General features: G+C 34.8%; 1 protein-coding gene across 19 annotated transcripts in view; it reads left to right on the top strand.

Annotated features, from left to right (window-relative positions):
• PCM1 (pericentriolar material 1) overlaps positions 1 to 18,240 on the top strand; it is a 115,883-nt gene that overhangs the window by 70,906 nt on the left and 26,737 nt on the right. For 8 of the 19 annotated variants that reach the window (XM_032287965.1, XM_032287966.1, XM_032287969.1 and 5 more), the window contains 6 exons: positions 1,482 to 1,538; positions 3,461 to 3,633; positions 3,973 to 4,101; positions 8,196 to 8,316; positions 9,827 to 9,985; positions 11,776 to 11,912. In XM_032287965.1, coding sequence (XP_032143856.1) covers positions 1,482 to 1,538; positions 3,461 to 3,633; positions 3,973 to 4,101; positions 8,196 to 8,316; positions 9,827 to 9,985; positions 11,776 to 11,912 — 776 coding nt within the window. Of the gene's footprint in view, positions 1 to 1,481; positions 1,539 to 3,460; positions 3,634 to 3,972; positions 4,102 to 7,286; positions 8,157 to 8,195; positions 8,317 to 9,826; positions 9,986 to 11,775; positions 11,913 to 18,240 lie in introns of those variants that run through there. The other 11 variants (XM_032287967.1, XM_032287975.1, XM_032287974.1 and 8 more) reach the window with 3 other exon arrangements.

Consider the following 18,240-nt stretch of genomic DNA (forward strand, 5'->3'; position numbering starts at 1 on the left):
AACATGGTCAAAGAGGGTACTTTTTTTGTTTTTTTGTTTTTTTTTTAGCACTCATAAAGCCTCAGTAATATAAACTGGTACAACTTTTCTGGAAAGCTTCTCAAATGTTATGCCCTTAAGCCAGTAATTGTACTTACAGGAATCCATCCGTGGGAAACCAAAGGGAGAAAAAAAAATTAAGATTTAGCATTCTCTCAACAGTATGATTTCAACTATGTAGAAACAAAAATTTGATTGAAAAAAGCTTGGAAGAAAATGCATCAAAATGTTAATAGTGGTTTTATCATCTTTAAACTCATTTCTAATAAGCATTTATCATTTTGTAATCAGAAAAGAAACCTCACATTTGTTTGCATTTTGAAATGGATTTTTCAAGCTCACATTGCTAGGAAATGGTAAAGCCGAACTTAGAATCCTGGGTATCTGTTAAGTCTATGTTCCTTTCTGCAAAAACATCAATCTTTTTCTCAACCTAGAATTTTACTAAAATTTTATAATTTTCATACCCTTTTGCTGTCTTTACCAAATAGTGATATCTTAAAAAAAATAAACAGGCAGAGGTTGAAGAAGGACACTAAACTGAAAGTCTTAATACACTGAGTATCAATTACTTAAATAATAATTGGACATAGTATTTCAGGCCTTATTACTTAGAAAAATATGATTGAATTTTGGTGAGTTAAAAATATTTGAATAGTATAAATATACACGAGTTTACGTATTTACATTCTGAAAAAATTTTTTTTTATTTTGAGATGAAGTCTGGCTCTGTTGCCCAGGTTGCAGTGCAGTGGCACAATCTAGGTTCATTGCTACCTCCGACTCCCGAATGCAAGTGATTCTCCTGCCTCAGCCTCCCGAGTAGCTAGGACTACAGGCACATGCCACCACACCCAGCTAATTTTTTGTATTTTTAGTAGGGACGGGGTTTCACCATGTTAGCCAGGATAGGCTTGATCTCCTGACCTCGTGATCCACCTGCCTTGGCCTCCCAAAGTGCTGTGATTACAGGTGTGAGCCCCTATGCCCAGCCCTGAAAATACTTATTTTTAATCATTACTCTAAAATTCTTCATAGCATGTAAAGCATGTTAGTTTTTTTAAACTCTATTCATAATATATGATTATTAGAGTATAGCATATATGACTGCCAGTATTAAACTATACAGTCCTCTTCTCCCTTGTGTGTTGTGGGAGGTTCACCTTGATGTGATTGCTTCTAAAAATGAATGATAGAAGTTTATTATGATAGTCATCATCAGTTGCATTAACATATGTTTATAGCAAACTTTTGAGCTTTTTTTTTTTCTTGAGATTATTTTTAAGTAGAACATAAGCCATACCTACCTTATGATAACATTTAGTTCAGGCAAACAAATTTAAAGAAATTTGCTTATTTCTTTTCTTCATTCATATTATAGACCCTGTCTTTACTACTCATACACATTTTATGTTCATCCTTATGTCTGCCCTTTCCTACAGCACATGCTAGGAGAATACTACAGCAGTCTAACAGAAATGCATGCAATGAAGCGCCAGGTAACAATCTGCATAGTTTTGGTGTCCACTTTCTGTTAATTTTTTTCCCATTGGTCCTCAAATTCTCAGTTTTATTGTGATTTTTTTCTTTTTTAGATTTAGCTTAGAGTATACATATAATGTGACTATTGTTAAAGCTAATTTATATTCATAAAATATGAATATAAATATAAATATATTTATATTCTGAAGCCTTTCATATATAATTCTTGGTAAAATTGGCTGCTTTTGTTTTCATTTTCTGTTACTGTGTGTAACCTAACCAACACATTCATAAGAATAATGAACCTTTTTTATGATTTAATACTTGATCGGAGGTTGTTTTGTGCTCCTTAAATGCTTAAAAGCATTAATATTTCTTAGAACTAGAAAAATAGTTACTTTTATAGTTTATTTTTTCCTTTTTAGTCAACATCTTAGAAAAGTTAAGCCATCAAACAAAACAACTATTAAATGCAAAGACTATAGTAAATAAAGATCATGGAAATTACAAAGATTCCAAAATACTACTTTAGTCTCTAATATAAGTATTCCCATTAAACATGATTCTGTATGACAATATGTAAGTTGAAAGTTTGCGTATCAAATTTTTACCTGGATTTTTTCCATTAGTAGAGATTTCTTTCAGAGATAGTTTTGCTTCCTGCTTATTATAAGTTGCATTTTTGTAATAGTTCATATTTTAAAACTAAGAAACTTAATTTTATACCTCTAACGGTCCAAGGCAAAATAGGGAAGTTGCATATTTATTGTTATATATAATTAATATATTTTTCTATTAATAATGTAATACTAGTAATGCTATTTTATGCTTTTAGAAATTGAAACCTGAAGATATTAAGTTATTAGCTAATTAGTAGGAAGTTTTTCTATTAGAGCACATTCTTTTTGCATTTTCTTATTCCCCCTCACAAAAATGAGTTAAATCTTTATGATCATGTATACTTAATTGAAAGCACAATATATTAAAATACTCAACATTTTAAATTTCTTTCTTAGGTACTTACCACTGATTTTTGCAGGACTTGAATATTTTACAAGCCATTTGTGGTTCTACTATTGATCTACAGTTTACAGAATTTGGTAGCTAGAACTACTTGGAGATTTTTATTCCATAGAAAACTCAAAATAGGAACAGTTCCTAATTTGCCTGAGTTAAGGGTTTCCTAATGTTCCTAAATTAAGGATATGACTGTATACCTTTGAGTGTGATAATTTTGTGTCATGGACAAGTAAACATAGAGAATTGTAGCTAAATAATAGAGTGATGCCTAGATTCTGTGAAACTGAATACTTCAGTTGGGTCACTTGCTTGCTCCAGTATACATTGAGTATGTAAATAAGACACTATTATAAAAGTGACCTATTATGTTAGGTTACAAATTCGGTTACTCATCAGCACAGCACTTTTCCGTGTGATATATGAGGTTTCAGAATTAGTAGACCAAAATGGATAGACGTTAATCTAGTAGCTGTCATTGGCAGCAGTTTGTTCTTTTTAACATTAACAAAATATTAAACTTCCTTTTCTGTAATGAAGTTCATATTTGCAAAAGCAAGCAGAAAATTATTAACACTTAGCTATTTCTAAGTGTTGAAAGATTTTCACTGATTTTTCCCATAAAATGTTTAATATTTTCTGTATATTTTTTATGCTCAGAAATAAACATGGTTCTTTGTAATGCTAGGTAATGTTACTTATGCATTAAAATTTTATTTTTAGTATAAAATGTATATCTTGATGTCTTAAGACTTTCTCTTGGTAATTTTAAGCTTCTTTTCTACTTTAAAAGCCCTGAAATAGAATTGTGTAAAATAGAATTTTTAAGTAATTTAAAGCTGAGAGTAATGATGCTAGCTAATAAAAGTTGTCATGAAGATATTTCATCAATATTAACTTTCTGGTCTTTTATGTATTCCAGAAACTGGGAGCGATTTTTCCATGTTTGAAGCTTTGCGTGATACTATTTATTCTGAAGTAGCCACGTTAATTTCTCAAAATGAATCCCGTCCACATTTTCTTATTGAACTCTTCCATGAGCTTCAGCTACTTAATACAGACTACTTGAGACAGAGGGCTTTATATGCATTGCAGGTATCTGCTACCTAACATTGTTTTTCCTACCCTGTTATCACCTTCTTCATGATTATGTTTGGTTGCTTTCTTAGACTGAAGCACGTACCATATGAATTTGATCTGTTCTCTGTGTGCTTTCTTGACATTTTATTTAAAATTTTTGATAGCGTAAGTAGCGTTAAGGTATTATTTTGAGTACTTTTTCAGTGTTTTATCTACTTCTTCCTCACACTTAACTTGTGAGGGTAGAAATACTAAAGTTGTCCTTCCATCTGATTTTACTTTTAAATTTGTAACATAAATATATGATTAAGCATATATGTTTTACATAAATAATGATCTTATTTTCTTATTTAGGATATAGTATCCAGACATATTTCTGAGAGCCATGGAAAAGGAGACAATATAAAATCAGTAAACTCTGGTACTTGGATAGCATCAAACTCAGAACTTACTCCCAGTGAGAGCCTTGGTACTACTGATGATGTAAGCTGATAATGATTAGTGAAATGTAGACATAATTTTAGTATGCATTAAATAAAAGTTAAATAGGTTATTGTCAAATAGTAGGTAGACCTAATATATTTGATTTTTAAGCTTTTTGGAAAGCTGGGTAAAATGTGTTATTTTATTTTGAGGGCAAGATAGAGTATGCAATCAAAATATGGTAGGAAGCACCAAAAATTACGTATGAATGATAGATTATGAGTGCTAAAATAGCCATATTTATGTTATCACCCAATATAGGGGCTGACTCTTAAAAGACATTTACAAATGTATTTTATATTTATTTAAGACATTCAGTAAACCAGACAGCAGTCAGATTATAGTAAAAGCCCTTGAATGAATAAATACAGGATAAATCAGGTCTTTGGATTAAAATAAAAAAGCATAGACAGAGTCTTCCAGGAAAAAAGAAATGTAATTTACTGTATTCTAATTGATGGAGAAAATTTTGAACAGAGTAGAGGACCTGGAAGTGGTGAAGAGTGCTGAAGAGAATGATATAAATTCAGTAAGCTGTGTCCTCCAAATAGCTCTTAGCTAATTGTTGATTGAATAACAGTGACAAAACTGCTAGGATACTGAAGAGATAATGTGCTTGCATGGTGTTTGGGAATCACCTATTCAGAACTTGATTTTATTGTAAAATATTGTATGTCATCATGGGATATACTCCCGCGACCACATATAGCAAATACATTCTTTTTTTTTTTTTTTTTTTTATCACAACTCTAGCACCTGGAGATCCATAGGTAAGAGTTTCATAAATTAGCAAATATTGGCTATAGGTAGAGAGTTGGAAGTTACGCTTTCTCCCTTTTGTTGAAGTGTTTAAGTTTTTTCTGAAGCAAGTTTTCTCAAAGGATTGTCTTGCCTCTTCAGATACAGTAATTGTCTTAAAACTACTGAGTTTTTCTGAATTTTTCTCTTTAACTTCTACTCATGTTTAAAACAATACTTCCCCAACTCATCTTTTCTGTTTAAAATGTTTTCCCAGTGGTCTGTGACTCCTTAAGTACTATAACATAAATCTGTCTAAAAATTACATGGTTTAAATTCACTTTTTAATGTGAAATATAAATTAGTATAACTGTTTGCTCTTGGATTGTTACAACTAATTAAAAATTGTGTATTTCTTTTTATGGGAAATGAAATGCAATCTGCTTCAATACATAAAAAATAGACGATGTTAAATGATATTAAGGCTTATTGGGCATTGAAATAACTTGAGAAAGAATGAACAGTCTTTATTCCTAGACTTATTTTTCAGCAATTTTATATCCTTAATTTCAGTGCTTTCACTTTTATCCCAGTTTCATATAGGCAGCATTACTTACTTTCTTTTTTTTTTTTTTTTGAGACGGAGTTTTGCTCTTGTTACCCAGGCTGGAGTGCAATGGCGCGATCTCGGCTCACCGCAACCTCCGCCTCCTGGGTTCAGGCAATTCTCCTGCCTCAGCCTCCTGAGTAGCTGGGATTACAGGCACACGCCACCAGGCCCAGCTGATTTTTTGTATTTTTAGTAGAGACGGGGTTTCACCATGTTGACCAGGATGGTCTTGATCTCTTGACCTCGTGATCCGCCCTCCTCGGCCTCCCAAAGTGCTGGGATTACAGGCGTGAGCCACCGCGCCTGGCCTACTTTCATTTATTTTAAGACATTTGAGCACATAGGTCTGCACCATCGATAGCACATTTTCAAAGTTGAGCTACAATTTAGGATAAAGTTAACCTGAGAAGGTTTTAAAAGCTAAATGAAATTTAAAGATGCTGTACTACTTGATAAGTAAGGACTTGGGATAGTAATTGTATTTAATATAACTGTTAATCAAGTAACTAAATCAATTCTTTGATATTTCTTCCAAAACTCAAATTCAGCATTAAGGTCAACATCTTCCCTTTACTAATGCCATTTAATCAGCAGCACCACAACATCCAGTGTTCATACTTACCAATCAGAAGCAGCACTGTCCAGTAGAACTTTCTACAGTGATGGAATTGTTTTATGTCTGTATTGTCTAATACAGTCGCCATTAGCCACATGGGGCTAGCTAGTACTTGAAGTATATTTATTGTGACTGAGGAACTAAGTTTTAAATTTTATTTAATTAGCATGTGGTTAGTGGTTTTTATATTGGATGGATTTAGAGCCTTGTTCTCTAGATGCTTCTAGGCCACGGTCCTTTGAACTCCATTTATGGAGCTTTTAGAAACGTATTTTAAGATATAGAAGAGATATGTCTCTTGCCCAATGAAGGGAGAAATGAAAGTGAAACGAGGCATCTGAGAATTACAAGTCAAAGAGGATGGAATGGAGACATTGAGGTTTAGGAAAAGGAAAAAGCACTTTGTGTCTTCTGATCCTGATAATAATAAAATGGTAAAAGCGCATCTGTCTTCAAGTCTTACTAGAAGGAGTAGAAAATGGTTTCCCTATTTCTAAAATACATTCCCTAATGCCCAGATTTCCTTTAACCAGGGACAACCTTTGATTTCATCACTAAAGATAAAAAACTTAAAAAAAGATCAATAGTTAAGGGAAAGAACACAACTGTAAAATGTCATAATCAAAATATAAGTGAGACGCTCTACCATCATCACACTATACACAAAATTAATTTGAAATAACTTGAAGTCCTGTAAAGGCCAAAACAATTTAAACTTTTAAAAGAAAATGGGAGAAAATTATGACCTTGACATAGGCCAGATTTTCTTAAGACACACAAAGCACTATCATAAAAGAAAAAATTAATAAATTAGACTTCACAAAAATAGGAGTTTTCTGCTTTTCAAAAGATACTGTTAGGGGAAAATAATCCCAATATATATATCTGACAGATGTCTAATATCTAGACTATAAAAGCAAATCTTACAACTCATTTGTAAGATAAACAACTCAGTAAAAAATGGCAAGAGATTTGAACAGGCACTTAAAGAAGATATATGAATGGCTAATATGCAAGTTAAAGCCACAGAAAATACCACCACGTCGCATCGAGAATGGCTAAAAGAAAAGATTGACAGTGAGAAGTGTTGGTGAGAATGTGGAACAGTTGGAGCTCTCTCAGTCCTTATGGGAATGTAAAATTGTACAATCACTTTGGAAAGCAGTTTGGCAGTTTTTTATAAAGTAAACGTGGCATATGACCCAGCAATTTCTCTTCTAGGTATTCATCCAAGAGAAATGAATGTACACGTCACAAAAACACTTGTACATTAATGTTCATAGCATCTTTAGTCATGGTTGTCCCAAACTGAAGCATCAACAGATAAATGGATAAACAAACTGTTATATCCATACAGTGGAATACTATGCAGCCATTGAAAATAAAGCTTCTGAAACACACAACCTGGATTCATTTCAGAAACATACTAAGTGAAAGAAGCCAGACAACGAAGAATATAGACTGGCTGATTCCAGTTATATGAAGTTCTACAACCAGCAGAACTGATCTACAGTGATGGAAATCATGAGTAGGGTGTGGTGGTGATTGACTGTAGAGGGGTGTGAAGAAGCATCCTGGGCCAAAGGAAATGGTCTTTATCTTCAGAGAGTATGGTTATGTGAGGGTATACATTTGTTAAAACTCAACTGTACATTTAAAATGAGTGTACTTTATATAAATTATATTTTAATAAAGTTTATTTTTTAAAAAATGTGAATGATGTGATTTTTATTTCTGATGTGAGACGACCATTAAGAGTAAAGTAAGGTACTAGACACTGTCAGTGTTTGGAGATAGAAGAATGTCCCTGAGAGTATAGAAATAATTTAAAATGTTAACTTTGCCAAATTAGAATTTTGTCAGTAGCTGGCTCTGTGTATGTTTATCTACATAATCACAGATATTCTGCAAGACTATTTATATTAGTGTTCTCTGTGACTCTGTATTCAACCTTTAATGACTTTGGTTATATTATCATCTTGTTTGCATGGAATACTGAGGAAACCCTGGACTTTCTTTTAGGTGTACAATTTTATGCAAATATTTAGTTATCTCTGTTAGATCCTTAATATGAAATTCTTAAAAGAAGTATTAGTGATTTTTGTGTTTGTTTGTTTTACTGTAACTTAGGAAACTTTTGAGAAGAACTTTGAAAGAGAAACACATAAAATAAGTGAGCATAATGATGCTGATAATGCTAGTGTCCTGTCTGTATCATCAAATTTTGAGCCTTTTGCAACAGATGATCTAGGTAAGCAGGATTTTTTATAATCTTAGAAATGACTTTGTTGATCTGGTCCAGTCTTCGATGTGTATTGATAAGTAAACAAAAGTCTATGAAGGCGAAGTGTATGTGGTTGAAAGAATGTGGACCTAATTTCTGAGTCAAAAATTCAACAGTCTTCTGACTGTTAACCCTGTGGGCAAATTATCTAACATTTTTGACTCTCTTCATATGCTAAAGAAATGGGAATCTTACCTATCTTGCTATGTTCTTGTGAAAATATAATGGAACTTACTTGCATGAGTTTAGAAAATGTTAATTTCCTTTTCCTTAGATGAAAGGTCATCCTTTAAAGTCATTTAGTTAATTAATGGAAACAATTCAGGCCTAATCATATTTTTAATAAAAAGTTAACTTTGGTTGAGGTGTAAGCAGTCAGATTTCTTAGGATAAATAATCTGTAGTGAAAACCTCAAGTAACTCTTAAGGCGTAGCACATGGCTTTTTTTTCCCCTCCCATCAGCTATAAAAAGCGGTTTAGTGGGTTGCCTAACCCCAAAGGAGCAAAACTCTAGTCCTGGACTTGGAAAGGAAATTAAGGAAAAGAAATATATATAGATACTTGATACATTTTCCAGGCTGTGGCCAATCAAAAGATACCTGAGAATTCAGTTATTCTGCCATCCAGGGCACTTAGTTGATAAAATAATGTAATTTCTGTTACTCTAGTGTTTGTTCACGTGATGAGGAGAAGATTTGGATTATTTCAAAGGTTTTTTTTTTCCACTCTAAAGAAAAGGGCCTAGCCTTGCCCTATCATTACATTTCTACTGTTCATCAAAACAAAAGTCTTCCTTTTTCTTATTTTAAATATTGAGGACTCTGAGCCTTAGCTGCCCTCTAAATGCTTATTTGGGTCTGCACTGAGCTCATCCTATTACAGAGAAAATCTGTGTCGCCGACCCTCTTCCTTTAGGTTGTCCCTCCATTTCTGATTTGCCAGAATACTTTGACTCCTATGTATTTTCTTTCATTTACTGATTTTTTTTTTTTTCTTACAACCTTGTACCACTACTGTGTCTGAAGTAGAACATAGAATTCGGAAATTTCATTGACAGGCCTTTTTCTTACCTTATTTGTGTATGTTAGGTTGGATTGTTCTCATCAGAATTTGTATGACATTTTGAAATGTATATTCTCTGTATTATTTAAATGAAACAACATAATGTAGTGAAATAAATATGGGCTTCAGAATTTGAGACCAAAGTTTAAATCCCTGTTCCTCCATTTAACTGTGAAACCTTGAGCAAGTTAAGTTTTCTGAAAATGAAAGTACTGTCATCTACTTTACAGGATTATTTTAAAGATTAAATAAGTGTGATAATGTATATGAAATACCCCAACTAGTATAGTGTCTAGAACTTGTTAAAGCTAATTCTCCTTCCTTTTGTTTGGACTTTTTTATTAATGAATTTTGAGGAATAAATGAAAAAGTTCACTTTTACGTACTCAAAAAATATTTTTGTTCCAAATGTAGGTAACACCGTGATTCACTTAGATCAAGCATTAGCCAGAATGAGGGAATATGAGCGTATGAAGACTGAGGCTGAAAGTAACTCAAATATGAGATGCACCTGCAGGATTATTGAGGATGAAGATGGCGCTGGTGCAAGTACTACAGTTAATAATTTAGAAGGTATATGTTTTTGTTTGTTTTCAGTAGGTTTTGGGGGAACAAGTGGTGTTTGCTTACATGAGTAAGTTCTCTAGTGGTGGTTTCTGAGATTTTGGTGGACCCGTCATCTGAGCAGTATACACTGTACCCAGTATGTAGTCTTTTATCCCTCACCCTTTTCCACCCTTCCTCCTGAAACCCCAGAGTCCATTATATCCTGCTTACGCCTTTGCGTCCTCATAGCTTAGCTCCCACTTAGAAGTGAGAACATGCCATGTTTGATTTTCCATTCCTGAGTTACTTCACTTAGATTACTGGTCTCCAACTCTATCTAGGTTGCTGTGAATGCCGTTATTTTGTTCCTTTTATGGCTAAGTAGTGTGCTATGGTATATAAATACACACACTCATACTCTCTCTCTCTCGCTCTCTCTCTTTCTTTCTCTATATATATAAACTTGTTTATATATATATAAACTTGTTGATTGATGGGCATTGGGGCTAGTTCCGTATTGTGCAACTGAGGATTGTGCTGCTATAAAGATGCATGTGCAAGTGTCTTTTTCATATAATAACTTCTTTTTGGGGCAGAAACCCAGTAGTGGGATTGCTGAATCAAATGGTAGATCTGCTTTTACTTGTTTCAGGAATCTTCTTACTGTTTTCCATAGTGGTTGTGCTAGTTTCCATGCCTACCAGCAGTGTAAAAGTGTTCCTTTTTTTTTTTTTTTTTTTTACCTCATCCACACTAATGTCTGTTATTTTTTGATTTTTAAATGATGCCCATTCTAAGAGTAATATGGTATCACATTGTGGTTTGTGCTTTGATTTGCATTTCCCTGATACTTAGTGATGTTGAACATTTTTTCATATGTTTCTTGGCCATTTGTATATCTTCTTTTGAGGATTGTCTACTTATGTCCTTAGCCTACATCATCATCATTTTTTTTTTTTTTTTTTTTAATTTGAGGCATAGTCTTCCTCTGTTGCCCAGCTGAAGTGCAGTGGTTCCATCTCAGCTCACTGCATCCTCTGCCTCCCATACTCAAGTGATTCTCGTGCCTCAGCCTCCCAAGTAGCTGGGATTATAGGCATGTGCCACCATGCCTGGCTAATTTTTGTATTTTTTGTAAAGATGAGATTTTACCATATTGGCCAAGCTGGTCTTGAACTCCTGGTCTCAAGTGATCCGCCCACATCGGCCTCTCAAAGTGCTGGGATTACAGGTGTGAGCCACCATGCCTGACCATAGCCCACTTTTGACAGGATTATTTGGCTTTTTTTGCTGATTTGTTTGAGTTCCTTGTAGATTATGGGTATTAGTCCTTTGTCAGATGCATAGTTTACAAAAATTTTCCCACACTCTATGGTTGTCGGTTTACTCTGATGATTATTTCTTTTGCTAACAGAAACTTTTTTAGTTTAAGTTCCATCTGTTTATCTTTGTTTTTGTTCCATTTTCTTTTGGGTTCTTGGTCATGAAATCTTTGCCTAGGCCTGGATCTAGAAGAGTTTTTCCAATGTTATCTTCTAGAATTTTTGTGGTTTCATGTCTTAGATTTAAAAGGTATATTTTTTATTGATTAGAAGTAATAATCATAATTCTGTATAAATATTTAAAATATGTGTTGTCTAATAATGGTTTTATTACTACTTTCCTTTAATTCATAAGATGTTTCTGTGTATTAGCATAAAATCATCAGAATTTAATATTCTTTAAAATTCAACATAAAGGCATATATATGTGTGTGTGTGTGTGTGTGTATGATAGGCTTTGTTATGCTAACGTATCATTTTCTTTTTATAAATTAGAAACTCCCATTACTGAAAATCATAGTTCACAACAACCTATAAGTGAAGTTTCTACCATCCCATGTCCTAGAATTGATACTCAGCAGCTGGACCGGCAAATTAAAGCAATTATGAAAGAAGTCATTCCTTTTTTGAAGGTAAGCAATTATTTTTAAAAATAAACAAAACTTTGTTTTGTTTCTTAATTCATACAAAAGACCTATTGTAATAAAGTTCAACAGTATAGGTAAGTAAAAGAAAAAAAAAACTTAAATATCATTCCTAATTTTTTCACCCTACCAACATTTTGCTTGCCTTACCAACATTCTGTGAACCTTTCTGTACTGTTTTATACACATGTACATATTTTGCTTTTTTCATTTACTATACCATAAACTTATTTCTAGATTATTATTTTTCTAATGCATTTCTTCAGGATTTATTACCTTTATTTTTATTATTTTTAATTTTTGTGAATATATCAGGTGTATGTATTTATGGGGTACATGAAATACTTTGATATAGGCATGCAATATGTAATAATAACATGGTAAATGGGGTGTCCATCCCCTCAAGAATTTAACCTTTGTGTTAAAATCCAATTATACTCTTTTACTTATTTTAAAATACATAATTACTATTGACGGTAGTCACCCTGTTGTGCTGTCAAATACCAGACCTTATTCTTTTTTTTTTTTTTTTTTTTTTGAGACATAGTATTGTTCTGTCAGCACCCAGGTTGGAGTGCGGTGGTGCAATCTCAGGTCACTGCAGCCTCCACCTCCCAGTTCAAGCGATTCTCTGGCGTCAGCCTCTCGAGTAGCTGAGATTATAGTCCCCTGCCACCACACAGGCTAATTTTTGTATTTTTCTTTTTAGTAGAGATGGAATTTTACCATGTTGGCCAGACTGGTCTCGAACTCCTTATCTCAGGTGATTTGACCACATCGGCCTCCCAGAGTACTGGGATTATAGGTGTGAGCCACTGCACCTGGCATTACTCATTCTTTCTAACTACTGTTTATACCCATTAACCATTTCCCCTACCCCTTACTACCTTTGACAGCCTCTGGTAACCATTCTTGTACACTTTATCTCCATGAGTTTAATTTTTGGCTCCCACAAATATGTGAGAACATAGGAAGTTAGTCTTTCTGTGCCTGGCTAACTTCACTTAACATAATGACCTCCAGTTCCATCCATGTTTTTGTAGATGACAAGAGCTCATTCTTTTTTATGGCTAAATAGTACTCCATTGTGTATATGTACCACATTTTCTTCATTTCTTCATCTGTTGATGGACATTTAGGTTGCTTCCAAATCTTGGCTGTTGTGAACAGTGCTGCAACAAACATGGCTGTGCAGATACCCCTTTAATATACTGATTTCCTTTCTTTTCTGTATATATCCAGCAGTGGGATTGCTGGATCATGTGGTGGCTTTTGCTCTACTTTTTGATTTTTGAGGAACTTCCAAACTGTTCTCCATAGGGGTTGTACTAATTTACATTCCCACCAGCAGTGCATGAGAGTTCCCTTTCTCTACATTCTTGCCAGCATTTGTTACTGTCTGTGTTTTGGATAAGTGCCATTTTAACAGGGGTGAGATGATTTCTCATTGTAGTTTTGATTTGCATTTCTGTGATCATGTTGAGCACCTTTTATATGTCTGTTTGCCATTTGTGCGTCTTCTTTTGTGTGTATATAGATCTTTTGCACATTTTTAAATTGGATTATTAGATTTTTTTCCTATAGAGTTGTTTGAACTCCTTATATATCCTGGTTATTAATCTCTTGTCAGATGGATGGTTTGCAGATATTTTCTCTCATTCTGTGTGCTGTCTCTTCATTTTGTATTAGTTTGTTTCTTTTGCTGTTCAGAAGCTTTTTAACTTGATGCGATCCCACTTGTCTACTTTTGCTTTGGTTGCCAGTGCTTTCGGTGTATTACTCAAGAATTATTTTTGCCCAGACCAGTGTCTTGGAGAGTTTCCCCAATGTTTTCATGTCATAGTTTCATAGTTTGAGGTCTTAGATTTATGTCTTTAATCCATTTTGATTTTATTTTTGTATATGGTGAGAGACAGAGGTCTAGTTTTATTCTTCTGCATGCAGATATCCAGTTATTCCAACACCATTTGTTGTGAAGAGACTGTCTTTTCACCAGTGTATGTTCATGGCACCTTTGTTGAAAATGAGTTCATTGTAAGCGTGTGTATTTGTTTCTGGATTCTCTAGTTTGTTCTTTGTGTCTGCTGTTTTTATGCCAGTATCATGCTGTTTTGGTTACTATAGCTCTGTAGTATAATTGAAGTCAGGTAACATGATCCTTCCAGTTTAGTTCATTTGGCTCACGATAGATAGCCTTGGCTATTTGAGCTTTTTTGTGGTTCCATATAAATTTTAGGATTTTTTTCTATTTTTCTGTAGAATGTCATTGGTATTTTGATCACAGTTGCATTGAATCTAAGATTGCTTTGGAGAGTACAGACATTTTAACAATATTGATTCTTCCAATCCGTGAACATGTAATATCTTTCCATTTTATGTCTTTTTAAATTTCTTTCATCAGTGTTTCATAGTTTTCATTGTAGAGATCTTTCACGTATTTGGTTAATTCTTAGGTATTTAATGTTTATTTAATTTTATTTGTGTCTTGTAAATGAGATTACTATTGGCATGTAGAAATGCTACTGATTTTTGTGTGTTGACTTTGTATCCTGCAACTTTACTGAATTTGTTGACAAATTTTTTGTTTTTTGTTTTTTGGGTTTTTTTTGTTATTTTCTGAGACATTGTCTTCCTCTGTCACTCAGGCTGGAGTGCAGTGGCATGATCTCGGCTCACTGCAACCTCTGCCTCCTGGGTTCAAGTGATTCTTCTGCTTCAGCCCCCCAAGTAGCTGGAACTACAGGCACACGCCACCACACCTGGCTAATTTTTAATATTTTTAGTAGAGATGGGGTTTCACCATGTTAGCGAGGGTGGCCTCTGTATCCTGACCTTGTGATCCGCCCACCTCAGCCTCCCAAAGTGTTGAGATTACAGGTGTGAGCCACCCCACCTGGCCTGTTGATCAGTTCTAATAGTATTTTTGTGGAGTCTTTAGGCTTTTACAAGTATAAGATTATATCATAGGCAAACAAGGATAATTTGATTCTTTCTTTCCAATATGGATGCCGTTTATTTCTTTCTCTTGTCTGATTACTCTGGCTAGGACTTTCATTACTATGTTGAATAACAGTGGTGAAAGTGGGCATCCTTGTTTTGTTCCAGACTAGAAGAATAGCTTTCAGTTTCTCCCCATTTAGTATGACACTAGCTGTGAGTCTGTTGTATACAGCATCTAGTATGTTGAGGTATGTTTCTTCTATACCCAGTTTTTTGAGGGCTTTTATCATGAAAGGATGTTGAATATTATCAAATGGTTTTTCAGCATCAATTAAAAAGATCATATGGGTTTTGTCCTTCATTCCATTGATATGATGTGTTACATTGATTTATTTACCTATGTTGAACCATTCTTGCATCCCTGGGATAAATCCCACTTGGTCATGATGAATCATCTCTTTAATGTATTGTTGAATTCCGAGATATCAGTTGTAATGTCTCCTTTTTCAGCTATTATTTGGGTCTTTTCTCTTTCTTTCTTAGTCTGGTTAATGGTTTGCCATTAAAATACCAACTTTTTGTTTCGTTGATCTTTTGTATTTTCTTCATTTCAGTTTCATTTATTTCTGATTTGATCTTTATTATTTTATTTTGGGTTTGGTTTGCTTGTGCTTTTCTAATTTTTTAACATGCATTATTTTTGTATCTGACATATATATATTTGGATTTGAGGTTACAATGAGGATTGCAATACTGTCTTATAACTCAGTATTTTAAACTGATAACATTGATTGCATAAGCAAAAAAACAGGCAAACAAAAATGAAAACTCACGTAAATGTTAACTTTGTTCCCCTGCTTTTTAACTCTTTGTTGTTTTTCTTTATATCTTATTGTACTATGTCTTGAAAAGTTGTAGCTACTGTTTTTTATTGGTTCATCATTTAATCTTGAGTAGTTTACACACCACAATTACAGTGTTACAACATTCAGTGTACTTACTATTACCGGTGAATTTTGTACCTTCAGGTGATTTCTTATTGTTCACTAATGTCTTTTTCTTTTAGATGGAAAGAAAGTATTTATTATTTCTTGTCATACAGGTCTGGTGTTTATGAATTCACTGAGCTTTTGTCTGGGAAAGTATTTCTCTTTCATGTTTGAAGGGTATTTTTGCTGGATATACTATCTAGGGTAAAAGTTTTCTTCCTTCAGCACTTGAAATTTGTCATGACACTCTCTCCTGACCTGTAAGTATTCTGGTGACAAGTCTACTGCCAGATGTATTAGAACTCCATTATATGTTATTTGTTTCTTTTCTCTTGGCTGCTTTTAGGGTTCTTTATCTTTGATCTTTGGGAGTTTGATTACTAAATGCCCTGAGATAGTCTTCTTTGGATTAAATTATCTTGGTTTCCTGTAACCTTCTTGTACTTGAATGTTATTAAGCTTTCTACACCTGTCTTTCTCTCTACCTCCTCTTTAAGGCCAGTAACTTAGATTTACCCTGCTGAAGTTATTTTCCAGATCCTTTACGTGTGCTTTGTTGTTTTTTATTCTTTATTTGTGTGTTTCCAAAGAGCCTGTCTTCAGGCTTACTAATTCTTCTGCTTGATCAATTCTCCTGTTAAGAGATTGATGAATTCTTTAGTATGGCAGTTGCATTTTTCAGCCCTAGAAATTCTGCCTCTTTTAAATTATTTCAATCTGTTTATTAAATTTATCTGAATATAGAATTCTGAATTCCCAGCTGGGCGCAGTGGCTAACACCTGTAGTCCCAGCACTTTGGGAGGCCAAGGCAGGTGAATCAGTTGAGGTCAGTAGTTCGAGACCAGCCTGGCCAACATGGTAAAACCCTGTCTCTACTAAAAAATGCAGAAGAAAATTAGCTCGATGTGGTGGCGTGCTCCTATAATGACAGCCACTTGGGAGGTTGAGGCAGGAGAATCACTTGAACCCAGAGTTGGAGGTTGCATTGAGCTGAGATTGTGCCAGTGTGCTCCAGTCTGGGTGACAGAACAAGACTCTGAAAAAAAAAAAAAAAAAAAAAAAAAAAAAAGAAAAATTCTGAATTCCCTTCCTCTGTTATCTTGCATTTGTTTGAGTTTCCTCAAAACAGCTATTTTGAATTCTCTGTCTGAAAGGTCACATACCTGTTTCTCCAGAAATGGTCCCTGGTGCCTCATTTGGTCCCTTTGTTGAGGTGGTGATTTCCTGTATGGTCTTGATGCTTGTGGATGTTTGTTTGTTGGTGTCTGGGCATTGAAGAATTACATATTTATTGTAGGCCTCACAGTCTGGGCTTGTTTGTGCCTATTCTTGGGAAAGCTTTCCAGGTATTCAAACGGACTTGGGCCCCAAGCCCAAAAATGCTGTGGTTTTTACACACTCATAGAGGTACCACCTTGGTGATCTTAGATAAGATCCAGAAAAATTACCTGGATTACCAGACAGACTCTTGTTCTCTTTCTTTACTTTCTCCCAAACAAATGAATCTCTGTGCTGAAATGCTGGGGATGGGGTGATGGAAGCACCCATGTGGTGGCCACCACTAGGGCTATGCTGAGTCAGACCTAAAGCCAGCACAGCATTGGCACTTGCCCAAGACATGCTGTAATTACTACCTGGCTCCCACCTGAATTCACTGAAGGCCTTAGGGCTCCTACCATTAGCAGATGGGAAGCTAGCCACGTTTATCTTTCCCTTCAGGGCAGTGAGTTCCTTTAAGCCCTTAATGGGTCCACAGATACTGTCCTTGAGCTAGGGATGGGAAACACAAACCTTAGAAATCTACCTAGCGTTCTGTTCTACTGTGGCTAAGCTGGCCTTTAAACCTCAAGACAAAGTCCTTCTCACTCTTCCCTCCACTTTCCACAGGCAGAGGAGCCTGTCTCCGTGGCCACCACCACCAACACTGGCCCAAGAGTCTACTAACATTCACTTAAAGCCCAAGGGCTTTTTAATCAGCTTGTGGTTAATGCTGCCAGGTCTGGTGTTCACCCCCTTCAGGGCAGTGGGCTTTCCTCTGGCCCAGGGAAGATCCAGAAATGCTGTTCAGGAGCCAGGTTCTAGAATTGCAGATCTCAAGAACCTGTTTGGTGCTCTATCCCAATGTGACTGCATTGATACCTAAGGTGCAAGACAAAGTCCCCTTTTTCCCTCCTTTCCTCAAGCAGAAGGAATCTTTCACCGTAGCCACCATAGCTCAGTATATGTTGGGTCTCACCTGAAGCTGGGACATGTCAGAGTCTTCCCAAGGTATACATACCACATGGTTATCACTGTTGATTCTGTTGGTTATTCAGGGCCCAAGGGCTCTTTTTATCAGCAGATGATTAATCCTTCCAGGACTGGGTCCTTCTCTTTAAGGCAGTGG

Source organism: Sapajus apella, unplaced genomic scaffold (assembly GCF_009761245.1).
Source record: "Sapajus apella isolate SASKATOON/1434 unplaced genomic scaffold, GSC_monkey_1.0 scaffold21, whole genome shotgun sequence".
NCBI lineage: Eukaryota > Metazoa > Chordata > Mammalia > Primates > Cebidae > Sapajus > Sapajus apella.